This window comes from Lithobates pipiens, unplaced genomic scaffold, assembly GCF_037356315.1.
Source record: "Lithobates pipiens isolate NorthernLeopardFrog02 unplaced genomic scaffold, aLitPip1_a1.2 Scaffold_1, whole genome shotgun sequence".
Classification (NCBI taxonomy): domain Eukaryota; kingdom Metazoa; phylum Chordata; class Amphibia; order Anura; family Ranidae; genus Lithobates; species Lithobates pipiens.
In genome coordinates, this window is record NW_027507685.1 from 134,898,615 (window position 1) to 134,918,069 (window position 19,455).

The 19,455-nt window shown below is 45.1% G+C and overlaps 1 protein-coding gene across 2 annotated transcripts in view; it reads left to right on the forward strand.

Moving 5' to 3' along the window:
* The first annotated feature begins 840 nt into the window (after positions 1-840).
* LOC143975199 (dual specificity testis-specific protein kinase 2-like) overlaps positions 841-19,455 on the forward strand; it is a 105,402-nt gene continuing 86,787 nt past the window's right edge. The window contains exon 1 of one of the 2 annotated variants that reach the window (XM_077477321.1): positions 841-1,007. Coding sequence is in view for 1 of the 2 variants with exons in the window: in XM_077477312.1 (XP_077333438.1) it covers position 997 (1 nt within the window). In the remaining variant the exon portion in view is untranslated. The remainder of the gene's footprint in view (positions 1,008-19,455) is intronic. The other variant, XM_077477312.1, reaches the window with a different exon arrangement.

Below are 19,455 nucleotides of genomic sequence, written 5' to 3' on the forward strand. Positions count from 1 at the left end.
GGGTTATAAGCAGTGGCAGACCATCCATTAGGGTGCAGCCCCCCCATCCATACACCCGGCCCCTTAATCTAAATGGCGCTAAAGGGGCACTGGACGAATGGATTCCAATGGGGAATTTTGTTTTTTGAAGCACGTGATTAGAGACTGAGGCTCTAATTGGCTTCAAAGAAGAGTGAGCTCGGGGCATAGAGCACTGCGCCCTGAGACCACCCAGTTGTGTGACAATAGCGAATTAATATTTGCTAATGTCTTCCTGCTTCTCCTTCCGGCCAATCAGGAAACGGGTACTGAAACCCGATTGGCTGGGAGTCCTAAGACCCTATTGGCTAGGAGTCTGAAGACCCGATTGGCCTGGTAGGAGAAGCAGCGACTGCTGAGATATGGAGGAGGGAAGCCGCAGCCACAACCTGGATGGGGTAAGTGGCGAACGATCGGCGAGCGATGGCGCACCAGCCGCCACTGGTTAGAAGTAATTTTCTAGGTAAAAACACTGATTGAAACGTATAAACAGGTGCCAGAAAATGCCTGGCCTTCAAGTGGTTAATAGGCGGAATAAATACATTTTCTGGCCAACAGAATGCATTAGTGCCAAACGTGTGAAGACTTGTGCATTTTTCCTGGAGCAAATGTGTCCAGGGGTGGAAAAAAAAAAAGTACTGTGTGCTTGAGCTCTAATGCTTTGAATATGTAAGCTACAAGCTGATTGGTTGCCATGCACAGCTGCTCCAGCTTTGATAAATCCCCCCCCAACTATTCTCTGCCTTATGACACCAGAAAAGTTTCCACACAAAGTGCGCTTCCGCCTAGAGAACTACATTACCCAGAGGGCAGCGCGCAGGCAGTGCTGCGATTACTCCGTTCGGCCACCAGAGGCACTAAACTGGCTGAAATGTGACAGCAGCGGAGAGAGTCAGGTGCGATCAGTATACGGAGCGATGATCAGAGCTACAAGTCTGTCTGGGATCTGCCGGTACTAGGAGCGATCTGATCGGGTCCAGTGAGTATAGGTGGGGGGTCCCTGCTCTGTGTCTGGTGTATGGTGTAGTGGGATGAGCTCTGATAGTGTCACATTGCAGCCTGATTGTATGTAATCAGCTGGAGGAAGGAGCACTGTGTGCACATTGTTAATTTATGTCAGGTTTGGAGGTAACCCCTAGTTACAGCTCATCGCTCGTCTCCTATTGGCCAGCTAAAATTCTGTGTTTTAGTTGACACTTTTTATTTACAAACTTTATACAATTTATTGGTCTGCGCTGTCCTGGGACGGGGTTAACGCGCAGTGATGTACACTATGAAATGGTTATAAACGATTGGCGGTGGCGCAGGACTTGGTGTAATCAGATCCTCCTGTGTGTGTGTGTGGTATTTTAATATTTAAACACGGGGTGCTAATTAAATATTTACATCGCTAATTGGACAACGTGCTCAATGTAATTCTACGCAGTGAGTCCGCTACAATGCCGACATCTGATTGGGGAAGACGCTGATCTCGCCTTTATTCCGGGAACATTTGTACGATTGGACCAGAAATCTTCAAATGTTTCCTTGATGGGAATGGCAGACATTGCGTGTGATTTGCACCGCATTGCTGTGCAGATCACATGCGACGCAAATTTGCATTGCATTTGCACCAAACTTGTGCAGGACCCCTTTTTTTGGTCCACACCAGAATCGGATGGCATGGGCATGCACGATTCCTGTCTGAATTCACAGTTCGCACTGCGATGTGCGAACCAATCTGTGGGTGTCATTCATTTTTGTATTGACACCCGCTGTGGTTGGTATAGTGCAGTGTGAACTGTCTGCGAGTGACATGCAATGCGGGAACCATCACTCGAATCTCGCTGGTTCCCGCATCGCAGCGATTCCTCTTCGGGTTCTCGCACCGCATCAGAATCTCAGGCAGGTCACGTTGCCCTCTGCTCTGGGTGTCAATATAAAGTTAATGGAACCCCTAGATCGATTCGCAGTGAGAACTATGGCATGGGTCTGAACACCCATGCGATTCGATTCCAGTGTCCTGCACGTTTTTGGTGTGAATAGAGACATACATAATGGATGGCTGAATTCGAATGTTGTTTGTCCCGAAATCTGGTGCGATTCCTGTACAAATGACGTGCGCTAGGCAGATCGCATCAGTGTGAAGCCAGCCTCGTTGTTATTGGCACTCCGGCACCCGGCACGCAGATACACGTTAAAGCTAGACGCCTGAAAAGGTACAGGAGCTTAGTAACTACTTACAGCCGCAAAAAACCCAAAGCAAATATTTCTTATATTGCAGCTTCCCAATTCTTAGCTATGATGGCTGCTTTAGTTTGATTTTCTAAGCTTTCTTCTATTTTCATCTGGCCGTAAGTCTGTTTTTCAAAAGCACAAGCTCTTCAGCAGAATGTATCAGTTTACATGGGTGAGACAAACCATTTATGATCAGCTTTTATTTATGTAAAACCTTTATTCCAAAAAGGAACTAAACTGTTTGCTGTAACTGTTTATAACGTGTGAGCTGGGTTAGGCTTCAGTTTGTTAGTGTATCTAAATCTGCTAGTACACCTAACATTCTCCTCCCCCAGACTAACAATGCTGCTATCCGAAGGTTCCCCCTGTACACCTTCATCCAGAGTAGGGGCCACTGTAATATAGGAGGTGTGTTACTGGCCAGATCAATAGGTGAAAACAAAGGGGGAAAACGCCTAAGAGAAGAAAAATGCAGCCACCACATCTAATGATTGGTAAGCTGCAATATAATACATTTTTGGTTTTGGGTTTAATACTGCTTTTAATGATTATTACCACACACAGAAGGGGGCACTGCAATGGGGATATGTGATGGGGCGATTGTAATGGGGATACTCTATGTGAGGGGGGCATCTGATGTAAGGGGGGATATGTGAGGGGGGCATCTGATGTAAGGGGGGATATGTGAGGGGGGCATCTGATGTAAGGGGGGATATGTGAGGGGGGCATCTGATGTAAGGGGGGGCATCTGATGTATGGGGGGATATGTGACGGGGTCATCTAAAGTAAGGGGGGTATATGTGACGGGGACATCTGATGTAAGGGGGGGATATGTGAAGGGGACAACTGATGTAAGGGGGGATATGTGACGGGGGGGATATGTGACGGGGACAACTGATGTAAGGGGAGGATATGTGACGGGGACATCTGATGTAAGGGGGGGATATGTGACGGGGACAACTGATGTAAGGGGGGGATATGTGACGGGGACATCTGATGTAAGGGGGGGATATGTGACGGGGACATCTGATGTAAGGGGGGGATATGTGACGGGGACATCTGATGTAAGGGGGGGATATGTGACGGGGACATCTGATGTAAGGGGGGGGATATGTGACGGGGACATCTGATGTAAGGGGGGGGATATGTGACGGGGACATCTGATGTAAGGGGGGGATATGTGACGGGGACATCTGTTGTAAGGGGGGGATATGTGACGGGGACATCTGTTGTAAGGGGGGGGATATGTGACGGGGACATCTGTTGTAAGGGGGGGGGGATATGTGACGGGGACATCTGTTGTAAGGGGGGGGGGATATGTGACGGGGACATCTGTTGTAAGGGGGGGGGATATGTGACGGGGACATCTGTTGTAAGGGGGGGGGGATATGTGACGGGGACATCTGTTGTAAGGGGGGGGGGATATGTGACGGGGACATCTGTTGTAAGGGGGGGGATATGTGACGGGGACATCTGTTGTAAGGGGGGGGGATATGTTACGGGGACATCTGTTGTAAGGGGGGGGGATATGTTACGGGGACATCTGATGTAAGGGAGGATATGTGACGGGGACATCTGATGTAAGGGGGGGATATGTGACGGGGACATCTGATGTAAGGGGGGGGATATGTGACGGGGACATCTGATGTAAGGGGGGGGATATGTGACGGGGACATCTGATGTAAGGGGGGGGATATGTGACGGGGACATCTGATGTAAGGGGGGGGATATGTGACGGGGACATCTGTTGTAAGGGGGGGGGATATGTGACGGGGACATCTGTTGTAAGGGGGGGGGGATATGTTACGGGGACATCTGTTGTAAGGGGGGGGGATATGTTACGGGGACATCTGTTGTAAGGGGGGGGGGGTATGTGACGGGGACATCTGATGTAAGGGGGGATATGTGACGGGGGGGATATGTGACGGGGACATCTGTTGTAAGGGGGGGGATATGTGACGGGGACATCTGTTGTAAGGGGGGGATATATATGAGGAGGACACTCGATGTGATGGGGATAGCTGATGTAAGGGGGGATATGTGATGGGGACACTCGATGTAAGGGGGTTTATTTTTCATAGACCTACAATAACTACTAAGGTGGGCGGGGTGATAAATATCTTCTAGGGTTGGCCTATCTCGGGGTAAGCAATTACGATTGCCTGTTTTTCTCTCTTCTCCAATTGCAGTCTCCTTTGGGGCAACCCATAAATATTAGATTGCCACCTGAGCCAGACAACCTTTGTCTTTAAACTTGTCTTTGTTAAAGGGTCACTCCAGCCAACGCTGGTATTCTCGTTATGATGCCGATGTCTCAGACCAGCTTTATTTGTCTCTCTGTAAAATCTTTGCTGAAGTCTCTGCACCCCCCCCCCCCCCCCTTTTGCCTGCCAGCTCAGTCTTCTTCTTCTCTCTATGCCCAGCACTTTCCTGCCCCCGGGGAGCCCAAGCTGGTACATACAGCCTCCTGTACAAGGGCATGTCTGGCTGTAGCGGGGTGAATGAGTCTGTTCATCGGTGTTTCCCCACACTTGTGTACAATGGATTTCTCTAACACTAAATATTCACATCAGTGTTTACATGATTACAATTGTGTACAACCATTCACTTGTGTGGGAGGCTGAACAACGGTTGAACAAGCCCGTATGCTACATCGTTATTGATAGATCTATGTGAAGGTTAATGGTACAGAGATTGTACCATCAACGTTAGATCTACCAATAACTATGTAATATGAGGGCCCACCTGAACTATTCGATCAGTTTATAATCCAATCAGACAGGTCCTTGCACTACTTATCAGTAGATTAAAAGGAGATTGCACAATCGGATTGTAATGTATGTGGTGAGCTTTTGGCAATCAGATGTTCTGTGGATTAGCAATCCATGACTTGTAATTAGGCGAGTCCTGTGTGTGTGTGTGTGTGTGTGTGTGTGTGTGTGTGTGTGTGTGAAGGGTTAAGTGTTCTCGTACAGTCCTGTGTACAACGTGTGTGTGGCGGATGGATGGCGGAGTGGATAAACCCGCTGCCCAAGGCACTGACTAATTGCCATCTTCACTGACTGTCCTTCATGGCATCACTCTCCTCGCCACGTGTTTCACATACCTGCCCGGTGGTAATGACGGTATGTGCTAATTTCCTGGGCTCGTCCGCGTCGCCCCACCTGCATAATGAATGGCACTGAATGTAAAAATAAAATGTGAGGATAAATCTTGGATGAAGTAACGGGATGCTGACACCGGTGTATTGCGTTATTTTCTCTCTGCTCAGCCTAGGTTCAGACTAGGGCAATCTCAGGCATCGCATGTGATTCGCAACCGCACAGCGATGTCGATCGCATGCAGTGTCTGAGCAATGTGAGTTCAGCCTTACAGTTGTATTGCTGAACTTGCATTGGATTCGCACAGAAAAAGGTGCAGGGACTTATTTTTCCCCACACTGGAATCGGATCGCATAGGTGTTCTCACCCATGCGATCCGATTGCTGTACGAATCCACAGTTCGCACTGTGATCTGTAAACAGATCTGGGGGTGTCATTAACATTGTATTAACACCCGCAGCGGTTCGCAGAGGGCAATGTGAACTGCCTGCCTGCGGGAGGGATGCGATGCGGGTACTGGCGCTGGAATTGCTCTGGTTCCCGCATCGCTATAGTGTGAACCTAGGCTAAGACCTCATACACACTATTAGATTTTTTGCAGATTTTTGTCTTCAGATTTACCAAAACCACGTAGGGTATATATATATATATATATATATATATATATATATATATATATATATATATATATATATATATATATATATAATATGTGTATATGTGTATATGTGTATGTGTATACACACAGTGAAAAAAAATGAAAAACAAAACGCGGTACTTGCGTTTTTGATGCAGGTCCATTGACTTCTATTACATGCAAAACACTGCATTTTGCATGAAAAAAAGTCCCCGACCCTTTCCAAAAACGCAGAGGCACAAAAATGCATTGATGTGAACATGTTCCATAGGAACCCATTTAAAAAAATGTCCTTGCATTTCTGCAAAATGCATCAAAAAAACATGCTAGTTTGAATCGAGCCTTAGGCTCGGTTCACACTACAACAATGTGGGAACCCTGCGAATCCACTGCGGATTCAGGCATCGCATGTCTCCCAGCGGCAGTTCACACTGCCCTATGCGGACCTCTGCAATTATCAATTAAAAGTTAATGACTCACCCAAATCAGTTCACATATCGCAGTGCGATCTGCAAATTCGTACAGGAATCAGATCGCATGGCTGTGAACACCCATGCGATCCGATTCTGCTGCAGACCAAAAACAAGGGTCCTGTGTGTGGTTGATCCAAATGCGATGCAAATTCAGCCATACTATCTGTATGGCTGAATTCACATTGCACGGACATCGCATGTGATTTGCACTGCAGTGTGGTGCGATTCACATGCGATTGCGCACCACGCAGCAGTGAGAACCGGCCCTAAATGTGATTATGTAAGGCAGAGGGGTGAAATCATTCTCTTGTGTAGCAGTTGTTCCTATAGAGCGGAACAATATGGTGTGTGTAGCTATTCTGTTCAGTCTTTTTTTTTTCCCCTAGAGTTGTGCTTAAAGGGTAACTCCACTTTTCACGGGAAAAAAAAATAGTAAAAAATAATAATATAGCATAAACAATTGCAAGTCCTTGTAATTGAATGTTCTTAAAAATGACCTTTCCTTTTCAATCTGGTGCTCTGTAATTTTCTGTAAAGTGCAATGCAATATGGAAACCATCTGGGTACAGAAATTCCCTCAGAAACATAATTTCTTGCTTGTGTGATTGGCTGACTGATTTTCCCAGAAGTCTGCACTAAGATACAAATCAGATTTTGAGCATCCCCTGCAACAAAAATGAAATTTTCTGATGAGATACCCCTAAAGGGAAATCGCATCTAAAGGGATGCAGAACCAGCCACTTTCCTCATTGGAGCCCTGCAGGTGGTCCATACATTGTAATACAAAGTCCCAGAGTAGCTATCTTAATGCTTGCCATAGCAAGCACTTATTGGTCAGCATGACCACATGACCTTGCTAATCGGTAAGCCCTTGCCATTGTAAGCTGGCACACCCATACACTCCAGCAGTGGACTGTCCCTCATGTCCAATGCTACCACAGTGGACCGTCTCTAGACATTTGCATGCCCAGTGCAGGTCTGTGGGCCCTACATCGATCTTGATGATGGCATCCAACTTTCAGAGTATATGGGAGAAGAGGCTGTGTAAGTAATTTTGCTGTTCCCAGTCCCCTAGGCAAACTTTCTAAACAAAAGGCCAGTTTAGTATCTTTCAGACTTTTTAGGGGGGTTGGACTGAGGTCAGTGGGAGTAGAAAATGCCCCATCGCTGGTGTGGGTGGGGAGAAGTGTGCCCCATCATCGTCGCTGGTGTGGGTGGGAGGAAGTGTGCCCCATCATCGTCGCTGGTGTGGGTGGGAGGAAGTGTGCCCCATCATCTTCGCTGGTGTGGGTGGGAGGAAGTGTGCCCCATCATCTTCGCTGGTGTGGGTGGGAGGAAGTGTGCCTCATCATCTTCGCTGGTGTGGGTGGGAGGAAGTGTGCCCCATCATCTTCGCTGGTGTGGGTGGGAGGAAGTGTGCCCCATCATCTTCGCTGGTGTGGGTGGGAGGAAGTGTGCCCCATCATCGTCGCTGGTGTGGGTGGGAGGAAGTGTGCCCCATCATCGTCGCTGGTGTGGGTGGGAGGAAGTGTGCCCCATCATCGTCGGTGTCCGTGGGCGGAAGTGTGCCCCATTGTTGTTCTTGGGTACAATTATACCCCTGTTGTTGGGTCAGTGGGATGAATTATGCCCCATCGTCGTTGGTGTCAGTGAAGGTAATTGTTCCCCAAAGGCCTGATAAAAGAAAGCAAAGGGCCCCTGGGCTGCAGTTTGGAGTCCACTGCCCTAGAGTAAAATGAGCATTTTAAAGGGTAGGTTCACCTTTTCCCAAAAAAAATAAAAATGAAAAGGCGAACTAACCCCAGATATCCCGACCACCCTTCCAGACCCCACCGCACATGGTGGCCTTGATGTGCTGCCAGTGTAATAGTCTGTACACCAGATTACACAGCCCTGCAGTGAGTATCCATCATAATGCATGTAGTGGCATACCCTTGTTGACCAATGAGAGGATATTTAGGGGTAGTTCACCTTGTCATTTTTCATGGTGAGGTGAACTTACACTTTAAATGCTGGTTTACATCCAGGGAACTGGGAACAGCAGTTTTACTTCCACACTGCAGCCTGCAGTCTTTTCTCCAGACCGGTGCCTGCAGCCTTTTCTCCAGTATGCTATGGTGGTTAGATAGCCCTACACGGGACATGAGGACACAGGAAGAGCCAACTGCAAGAAGGGAGCGGAGGATCAGGTAAGTTAAACTGCACCCCCAACGGGCAATGTTTTCAGGCTTTCCTTTACTTCGCACAGCTGCCTTAAATCAATATCAATGACATGGTATTGATAAGAGCTATTTTATGTAAGAGAAGTTCCCAAAACATGGCCCATTGGGGGTACTTGAGGACTGAGGTTGAGAACCACTGGCCTAGATGGAGGAAAGCATTAAAACCCTTGTAGGGGCAGTGATACTGGAAGAGAGGCTTGTTACCTTCACTGGAGTTGGGCTTTAACTGCTTAAGGACCGCCTCTTGCACATTTACATCAGCAGAATGGCACGGCTGGGCACAAGCACGTACAGGTACGTTGCTCTTTAAGTGCCCAGCCGGTCCTGAGCTCCGTGACCGTGGCCGCGGGACCAGCAGACCCGATCGCCGCACGGGTCACAGAGCTGAAGAACGAGGAGAGGTCTGTGTAAACAAACCTCTCCCTGTGCTTCCTACTGAGCCTGTCACTGATCGTCTGTTCCCTGTTATAGGTAAAGACGATCAGTGATGTCAGACGCCAAGCCACGCCCCCTGATTGCTGTATAAATGACAATGGTCCCAAAAATATGTCAAAAATGTCTGATGTGTCCGCTATAATGTAGCAGTCACAATAAAAATCGCTGATCGCCGCCATTAATAGTGGAAAAAAAAAATTAATAAAAATGCTATAAAACTATCCCCTATTTTGTAAACACTATATCTTTTGCACAAACCAATCAATTGTGTTTTTTCCACCCCCAAAAAATATGTAGAAGAATACGTATCGGCCTAAACTGAGGAAAAAAAAAATGTTTTTTAAATATATTTTTTTGGGGATATTTATTATAGCAAAAAGTAAATATTGCTCTATTTTTGTTTATAGCGCAAAAAATAAAAAACGCAGAGGTGATCAAATAATACCAAAAGAAAGCTCTATTTGTGGGAAAAAAACGGACACCAATTTTGTTTGGGAGCCACGTCGCACGACCACGCATATGCCAGTTAAAGCGGCGCAGTGCCGAATCAAAAAGGGCCTGATCCTTTGGCTGCAAATTGGTCTGGAGCTTAAAGCGGGAGTCTGCCGGGAGTTCTGCCGTTTTTTTTTTTTATTTTTTTTTATTTTTTTTAAAGCCAGCAGCTACAAATACTGCAGCTGCTGACTTTTAAAATAAGGACACTTACCCGCCCAGCGTGCCCGCGATGTTGGCACCCGAAGCCGATCTCTCGATCGTCTCTCGGGTGCTGCCGCCGCCATCTTGGGTATGGGAATCAGGAAGTGAAGCCTTTCGGCTTCATTTCCCGGTTCCCTACTGCGCATGCGCGAGTCACGCTGCGCAATAAGGATGGTCCCGCTGCCTCTGGGATCCGTGTGTTTCCCAGCAGGCAGAGGGGGACTTTCGGAAAAGGGCGTAATCTACGCCCCTTTCCGCAGATAGTTATGCCGGAAGTGGGTGCAGATACCTGTACTGTACAGGTACCTGCACCCCCCCTCCCCCCTGAAAGGTGCCAATTGTGGCGCCGGAGGGGGGGAGGATTCCAATGAGCGGAAGGTCCACTTTAGGGTGGACCTCCACTTTAAGTGGTTAAAGACGAAAGTGTGCACAGTAAAGTCTTACATTTTGGCATGCCTGGCACATCGCTGAGAAGTTGGTCACATTGCCCAGATATTGGTGACACTATACTCACATTGGATATGTGATCAGTTCCTCATCAGTAGATTAGATCTAATTCTTAGAAACGCTGGCTCAGGTGCCAAAAATGGTGACCAGCACTTGGCGCAGGTAGTTGATGCCACACCTTTGTGCGAGTTGGTGCTGAAGTTGTAGCTGAGATTGTTTTTTGGCTGATATAGTGATCGTTTTCCTCATGTATTCTCACACAAGGCTTGTTCCCCCCTGGGGCTCGGGGTGTTGTTCCAGACAGACAAGGGTGGAAGCTTCAACAGACACTTATTACACGCTGCGAGCAGACATGAAATTGCCACATTAGAGCTCCTTAAGCGTCCCCGACCAGCCCAATGGCATGCATAGCTGACAGATGTGTGAGGACTTCAACATACTTCGGGCCAAAACTTTGTTTTAAATTCCTCCCACTTCATGTCTCAGTGACAACATGTAAAAAAGATCTTGTGACAAAAAGCTGCAAGCCCTTGGGATGAAAATCCTGAGGAAAGTGACTGCAGTGGGTGCACCAAAGTGAATGTCATATTGATGTAAATGAGCCCTTAAAGTCCACCTCCAGCTCAGATTATTATATATATTTTTTGAGAATGGTTAGAATCTGTCTCAGTTTTTATTGCTGCGTCTAAATTGCTGGAGATTTCCTTCAATGGAGGCACCTACAGCAAAAAGAAAAAACAACTTTCTTAGATTGAGGATGTGTTAGAACCTCTGATGTGTTCTTACTGTATATCATCTCACTGACCAACCCTGGGAGGGAAATCAACATTTGCAATGAGATTTCCAACCTATTGCTATTGTTTCTGCATTATTATTATTATTGTTATCAATAGTATTTATATAGTGGCAACAGTTCATGTAGTGATTTACTTTGTACATTCACATCAGTTTCTGCCCTTAGGAGCTTACAATCCAACATGCTCTGTCACACACATACCAGGGCCAGTTTAGAGATGAGCTATTTAACCCACCAGCATTTCTTTGAAGTGTTGGAGGAAACCCATGCAAGTACAGGGAGAACATGCAAACTCTTTGCAGGTAGTGTCCTGGATGGGATTCGAACCAAGGACCTCAGTGCTACCAAGTAGAAGTGCTAACTACTAACCCCCAATGCTGTACATATAATAAAAATGTACACTTTATTGCCAAAAGTATTGGGATAGCTGCTTTTACATGCACATGAACTTTATTGGCTTCCCAGTCTTAGTCCATAGGGTTCAATATTGAGTTGGCCCACCCTTTGCAGCTATAACAGCTTCAACTCTCCTGAGAAGGCTGTCCACAAGGTTTCGGAGTGTGTCTATGGGAATGTCTGACCATTCTTCCAGAAGCGCATTTGTGAGGTCAGTGATGTCATGGCTAAACCTGGCCCGGAGACGCAGCATCAAAGAACAGGCTGTGTGGCATCCCCCTTTCCAAGGATTTTCTATTTGGGTTGCTAAATCCATTCTTGACTGCATAGCTGGTAAAAATAAAATGTTTCTGGTCAAGAAAAAGAAGGTGCAGACAAGCAGGCGTTTTTTTTTTTTTTTGTTTTTTTTTGTTTTTTTTTCATCCCCAGAAAGGGCAGCAGAAAGATGAAACGCAGGGGAAAAGGAGGCCATGGTCCTTCCATAAACCCAAAGGTAGGAGTAGAGTGATCTTCAATCTTTCTCCGACTTCTGAAAAATTGCAGTGACACCTTCCTCCAGTCAGGGGAAGGCTCCAGGATTTTTCTTCTGCAGCAGAGAAAAGTTTATTTTTAACATACTCATCCAGGGTTAGGCGAGAAGGTTTTTGGTGACAAATTCTCCAAGGGATCCAATCAGGGCTCTCGCCATGAAGTACGGTACCTAATTCAGGAACTGATATCACAGAGAGTCATTTGTTCCCGGCCCCTACAGGAGCGTTTTTACAGAGCTTCTACTCACTTCAGAAACCTTCAGGAAAGTGCCCTCTCATCCTAAATCTCAAAAAGCTAAATCGCTCGTTGGGGTACAGAAGATTTCAGATGGATTCCACCTTCACAGCCAAAAACCTTCTGAAGAGAGTTTGGTTTTCATCCCTTCTCCAGATACAGCTTAAGCCATATTGGCACCTTCTGTTGAGACAGGACCTGCTGATACAGGGCTCTCTATTTCACCAGGAGGTAGCGAAGCTAAAACTCACAGCCTGGCTTCTGAAGAGCAGCTTTTGAGGAAGAAAGGATTTTCGGATAGGTTAGTTGTTACCCTCCTATCCAATAGAAAGTATGTTAACAGAGTAATTTTATTCCAAAGTCTGGAAAGATTTAAACTCCTGGTGCACTATGTCTGGTCGGCCCTTCGAGGATATTTCTTCTGTCCTGAAAAATGGAGCGGATTAAGGTTTTGGCAGTCCTACCCTTAAAGTCCACGTTGCTGCGCTGGGGGTGTTTTTGGAAAAAACCTATCACCGGAACCCATAGTGATTAGATTCTTTAAGGCCCTCACCCAGTTCAGACCAGTTGTGATCAGAGGCTGCCCAAAGTGGGACTTTTATATTTTGTTCTGCAGCCTCTGATCAGGGAACCCTTTGAGCCTATTGATTTAGCCTCCCTGAGACTGATTACATTAAAAACTGTTTTTTTAGTGGCTATAACGACAGGTCACTTCGGTCCAAAATTGAGTTCAAGAGATTATACTTCCTACATTTTTGCTCTAATCCACCAGGAAAGAAAGAAAAAGAATTCCATACTTTTGGATGTTAAGAGAGCAGTCTTAAGTTACCTTGAAACCACTAAGGACATTAGGCGTTCAGATGCGTTATTTGTTTTATATGCTGGTAGTAAGAAAGGAAGACAAGCTACCAGGGCAACCATTGCCAGATTTTCAGGTCAACAGAGTCCAGTTAGTATTCAGGCTCATTCTACAAGAGTCTGACAACCTTTGCCCATCATTATAGGTTAAACCTCCTGATGGCAGGAGGAAAGGCTTTCGCAAGGGAAGTTTTACAGGCTGTTGTCCCACCCTAATGGGGTAAGTCCTGATTATCCTCTCGGGTGCTGTCCTGAAAGACGTTTTGGGAAAATTCAAGTTAGACTTACCAGTAACTTGTTTTCCTGTAAGACTCTTGGGGAAAACAAGTTCCCGGTAAGTCTAGCTTGAATTTTTTTTTTTGCCATGTTTTTGGAGCAGCACCATTTATTTGACTGGGCTGCTCTCTGCTCCAAAAATGTACAAAAGTAGCTCCTGTGCCTTTTTTATTTTTTATTATTTATTTATTAAGTTTGGAAAGCTACAAAATGTTGGCACCCAAATATGCATTGCGCATTTTTCCGCAATTTTACCACGTTTCAGAACCATACAATTGTGCCTGTGAATCTAGAACACCCAGATGTGAACAGGGCTTTATAAATCTGACTATCTGCTCCATGTCTAGTAATGAGAAAATGACATCATTGTCATCCTCGGTCCTACACTGGCGTATGTATAAAGTTCAGTCTGTTATCACCTATCTATGACACACTTCTCTTCCTTCTATGTGACTAATACAAAATTTAAAGTAAAAATACCGATGTCATGTAAGTGCAGGAGTACAGAACCTGGCAATCAGTCTGCAGATTGGAAAGTACACAGTGTTTCTCGGTTGTGTTCTGTCGGATGCGGTGATGTCTTCTGGTTTCCTGGATCCTCTGCGTGTGACGTCATTTAAAGGGCCAGCAAGCCTATGATCTGAATGTTTTTAGTTTTAAATAACTCTTCATGACTCATTACTATCAAGTTTACCTTTTGTGACCAGACTCAAACACAACTTAAAAAAGATCTACTCTACTACTATTATTATTATTAATAATAAAAATAAATTCTACATACAAGCGTATGGGTTTTTACATTTTTTATTTATTTTTTTGGAATAGTTAAAACCACCTACAAGCTGTAAATTTTTTATTTTTTTTGCTATGCCTGTCAGATTAGCAACAATTCCCTTTAAAGGAGAAGTATGCCAAAGCTCGTTTAGATGTACTTCTCTTATGGATCACAGCAGTGCAGTGACCCTAAAAACAGCGCACCGCTAAAGCTACAAAAGCGCCGCAATACTGCCAAATGTTTTATGGACATTTTTTGAGCGCCTCAGTGTGAAAGGGGTCTTAACCGCTTCCCGACCCCTTCAGGCAGATATACTGTGTCAGAACGGCACGTACAGGCAGATTAACGTACCTGTACGTTGCCCTTTAAGAGGTGGCTTGCGCGTGTGTGCCCGCTGGGAGCTCCGTGAGTATGATCACAGGTCCCGTGGACTCTATGTCCACAGGGACACCCACGATCGTCTCACGGAGAGGAAGAACGGGGAAATACTGATGTAAACAAGCATTTCCTCTTTCTGCCTAGTGACACTGTAATCGGTAGCGGTAATTAATGTCATCACACACATCCCCCCCCCCCCACTTAAAACACATCCCTAAGACACAATACCTACAGCGCCACATAGTGGTTAACTCCCTTCACTGCCAGTCACATTTACACATTAATCAATGCATTTTTAATTGCACTGATTGCTGTACAAATGTGAATGGTCCCAAAATTGCACCAAAAGTGTCCTCTATAGTGTCGCTATCCTGATAAAAATCGCTGATCGCCACCATTACTAGTAAAACATTTCATAAAACTATCCCCTATTTTGTAGACGCTATAACTTTTAGCGCAAACCAATCAATAAACGCATATTGGCCTAAACTGAGGAAATTTATTATATATATATATATATATATATATATATATATATATATATATATATATATATATATATATATATATATATATATATATATATATATATATATATATATATATATATATATAATGTATGTATATCATTTTTTTATTTTATTTTATTTCTGTTATTCTATTGTTTACAGCGCAAAAATAAAAACCGCAGAGGTGATCAAATACCACCAAAAGAAAGCTCTATTTGTAGGGAAAAAAGGACGTCAATTTAGTTTGGGTGCAATGTTGCATGACGGCGCAATTGTCAGTTAAAGTGACGCAGTGCCGAATCGCAAAAAGTGCTCTGGTCTTTCATCCAAATGGTCCGAGGCTGAACTGGTTAAAGTGGTTCTAAAGGCAAAGGTTTTTTTTACCCTAATGCATTTCTTGCAAAAAACCTTCCAATGCCTCTGCGTTGTGCACTGGTCCAAACCATTAGGTGGAAGGAGATATTATGGTGTGGGGTCGTATTTGCACAGCGATCTTACAAGCACACTTTTTTTTTTTTTGGAAAAAAAATACACTTTTTTTTATTAAAAAAATAAGGCAACAGTAAAGTTAGCCCTTTTTTTTTTTTTTTTTTTTAATATATTGTGAAAGATAATGTTACACCGAGTAAATTGATACTCAACATATCATGCTTCAAATTTGCGCAGGCTCGTGGAATGGCGACAAACTTTTACCCTTTAAAAATCTCCATAGGCGACGTTTAAAAGAATTCTACAGGTTGCACGTTTTGAGCTACAAAGGAGGTCTGGGGCTAGAATTATTGCTCTTGCTCTACTGATCGCGGCGATGCCTCACGTGACGTTTGAACACAGTTTTCATATGCGGGCGCTACTCATGTATGCGTTTGCTTCTGCACGTGAGCTCGGTGGGAATGGGGCACACTTAAAAAAAATTATTTATTTTGCCTTTTTAATTTTTTATTTTTACACTGTTCTTTAAAAAGGAATAAAAGTGACTTTTTTTTTTTTATTTATTTTATTTTTTTTACAAGACATGTAAACATCCCTTGTAAGAGCTGGTTCACACAGCGGGCGATGCGAGGCGACACGCCTCGCCTCGCTCTCGCAAGTCGCCCCCGTTCTGTACAATGGAACCGTTCTGAGAGGAGCGACTCGAGTCGCTCCGACTCAGAAAAAAGGTTCCTGTACTACTTTTGGGTGACCTCGGGGCGACTTGCATTGACTTCTATACAGAAGTCATTTGCAAGTCGCCGCCGAGGCCGCTGCAGGTCGCGGCGAGGCAAGTCGGAGTCGCCTCGCCTCGCCTGCAGTGTGAACCGGCCCTTATAGAAAAAAAGCATGACAGGACCTCTTTAAATATGAGATCTGGGATCAAACGACCTCAGATCTCATACTTACACTGAAATGCAATAAAAAAAAAAAAAGAAAAAAAAAATCCCTTTTCAGAGCTATGGGCGGAAGTGACTTTTTGATGTCACTTCCGCCCTGCAATGCTATGGAGACGGGTGGGGGCCATCTTCCCCTCACTCGTCTTCATACCCAGGAAGAGACAATGCCCGACGGCTCCGGTAAGCGGCGGAGGGCACTGGAGCGCGGCGGGAGGGGGGCCCCCTCTCCCGCTGCCGATAAAAAATTTTTTATCTTGCGGTGAATCTGCCACAGAGACCACTCTTATTGGAAAGTGGACTGCCGGCCGAAGAAGAAGATACCGGGCTTATGACATCTAGCTGCTGCCATAAAGATATTCCTCTTCAAATTTAGGGCATATATCAGTGTGCGGCGTTCCGTAAGTGATTACATTTATACAACAATATTAAAAATTCCAGTGGAGATCAAATACCACCAAAAGAAAACTCTCTATTTGTGTGAAAAAATAAATGATATACATTTTGTTTGGGTACAGCGTTGTATGACCGCGCAATTGCCAGTTAAAGTAACGCAGTGCTGAAGAGCAAATTATGGCCTGGTCATGAAGGGGGTAAAACCTTCCAGAGCTCAATTAGTTAAAGCATATGTAACCTTAAAAAAAAAAAAATAGATCTTCTCCGTTTTTAAAGCATGTCATACAGCACAGTGCTTGTTCTGTGTAATTTGGCCCCGTGTAGCACCTGTTATATCTGGCTGATCCTGCCTGGTTCTGCCCCCCCCTCCTGTAAACTGACCACGGTGTATTATGGCTGCTGAACCCTGACACCGTGGTCAGTTTACATGCCTCTGTCATCCCGCTGTCTCTCCTCTGTCCTCCCCACCCCCTCTCGCCTGTCAGCTTGTGACAGTGCCACTCTGCTCTGCTGTTAAAATAACTGAGCATGTGTGCTACAATCTCGTCAGTTATAGTAAATTGTGCCCCAGTGTATGTGTGTTTTGTTTTGTTTTTTAAATAAGCCACTGTATGCCTTATTTTATAGCGCTGCTCTGCGCTCACGTGACCGCCCTCCACTCTCCTCCTCCTGGCTGACGTCAGTGGGGGATTCTCATTCCCTCCCATTGTAGCTGTCAGATTTAGAGAGGAAAAAGGTGGGTGGTCACGTGAGTGGTGCTATAAAATAAGGTATATAGCGGCTTATTTAAAAAAAAAAAAAAAAACGCATACACTGGGGCACATTATTTACTATAACAGAGAAGATTGTAGCAAGAACATTCAGTGGCCTAACAACCAGTTTAAGTCCTGTTGACAATGATCCCCAGGCCAAATAAATCTCCCAGCAGACATCAAAAGCCTGACAGAGGTTGTAACCCTTCTACATGCCAAAATTCTATTAGGTACACTTTAAAGAGTGTGCAGTCTATGCTTAAAGTCCAACCCTACCCAAAAATGAAATTTAAGTAACACGTTGTACATTAATGACCTTACGCCGACTTGATCCCAAACACTTCTTCCCAAGCCATACTGAAGTGTAATGGATCAAAGTCATGATTTACTGTATGACCCTCGCCCATGCCCATACCCCTCCCTGGGGACCAGACCTTTTTCCTGCTTGTTGTCTTTCTGTGCACTGGTCTCCTTACCACCCCCGAGTTCTCTAGCTTCTGGACCCAGCCATGGGAAGCATCACCTTAACCAATAGGAGGTGTCCATATTAAGCAGGCAGTGATCTGGACACCCCATGAAAGACACCTGGAAGTAAACAGAAGAAGAGAGAAAATGGAACTATACTCATCTTCTATCTGGGTCTATGGTGTCCCAGAGCTCCCTGGGAGGCGCTGGCATCTTTGGCCAGTCTGCTTCCGGGTCACCTTTGGCTGGACCAAGATGATATCCCTCTCAATGATAACACTCGCTTTTATGTATATATTTGATTACCCCCCCCCCCCCCCCCCCGTTTGTGGTTACAAAAGTAGCAAAATGCCCAAAAGCATCTAAAAGGCCCCACAATGTATTCAATTCATCACACTATAACAAGGAGACCAGTTAAAGAGATGTTAAAACAGCTCTGTTGCTAAAATAAAGAGCTCTCTGCAAAGAAGATGTGGAATATTCGATTTGCCTTTCGGCTTTTCTGTCAATCTCTGCAAAATGGAAGAGGAACCTGAAAAAAATTCTGAAGATCCCTCAGATTCCCACCCTTCCTGAGATGTTAGATTCCTGCTCCCCTCCAATACCCTCATTGGTTTGATCCGGCAGCCCTCATGCCACTGTTGTGTCTTGTAGGGCCTTGCAGGGAAAACCACAGTTTAAAGCAGGGGGGAGTACTTAAAAGAACAAAAACCTGCAAAATTATAGAGGACGCATAAAGGAACTCTATGACTTCATTCCCCCTCCCCCCCACTCCTACCACCACTCTATAAAACTTGAAGCAGGTGGGTGGAAAGATTGTACAAGCAGGTAGGTGAGTCAGCTTGACAGAATCTGAAGCTGAGTTATCAAATTCTTGTGGATTGACCTTTCGAATTGACCGGAGTGATGCCATCAATGCCGAGTACGACTTTCACGTCTCTTTGTGAAGAGGACCTGTTCCCGGCACATCAGACTTGTCATCTGTCTCAGGAGCAGACATACCCACATTTTTCAAATGGTTGTCTGTAATGGGCCCTTGTTTTTTTGTATAGCACTTCACACGTGAGCTGAGTGTCATTTTTACAGACTTTTTTGGGGCATTTTTTGGGGTATTTTTGTTTTCTTTAAAAAAAAAATATATATATATTTTTAGCCAATAGAAAGCCTACTAGGGGAAAAATACGCTGTGTGGTTTTTGCATGGTTTCCACACATTTTTCATGCGTTTCCATTGAAGTCCACTGGGGCAAAAAATGCTTGACGTTTATGTACTTTTTTTCGAGCAGCACGTGGCCTAGTGCGACTCAAGTCCTGTGATTTATTACAGTCTATGGCATTCAAGTTGCAAGAAAGCTGCATCAAAGCAGCAAGCAATGCAGGGACCTTTTAAAAAAAAAAAAAACGCTGCAACTTTAGTCATATAGATTGGAACGGGTGCCATTGGGCTTTCCTCCTCAGGTCGCATGACAAGGTGTACTAG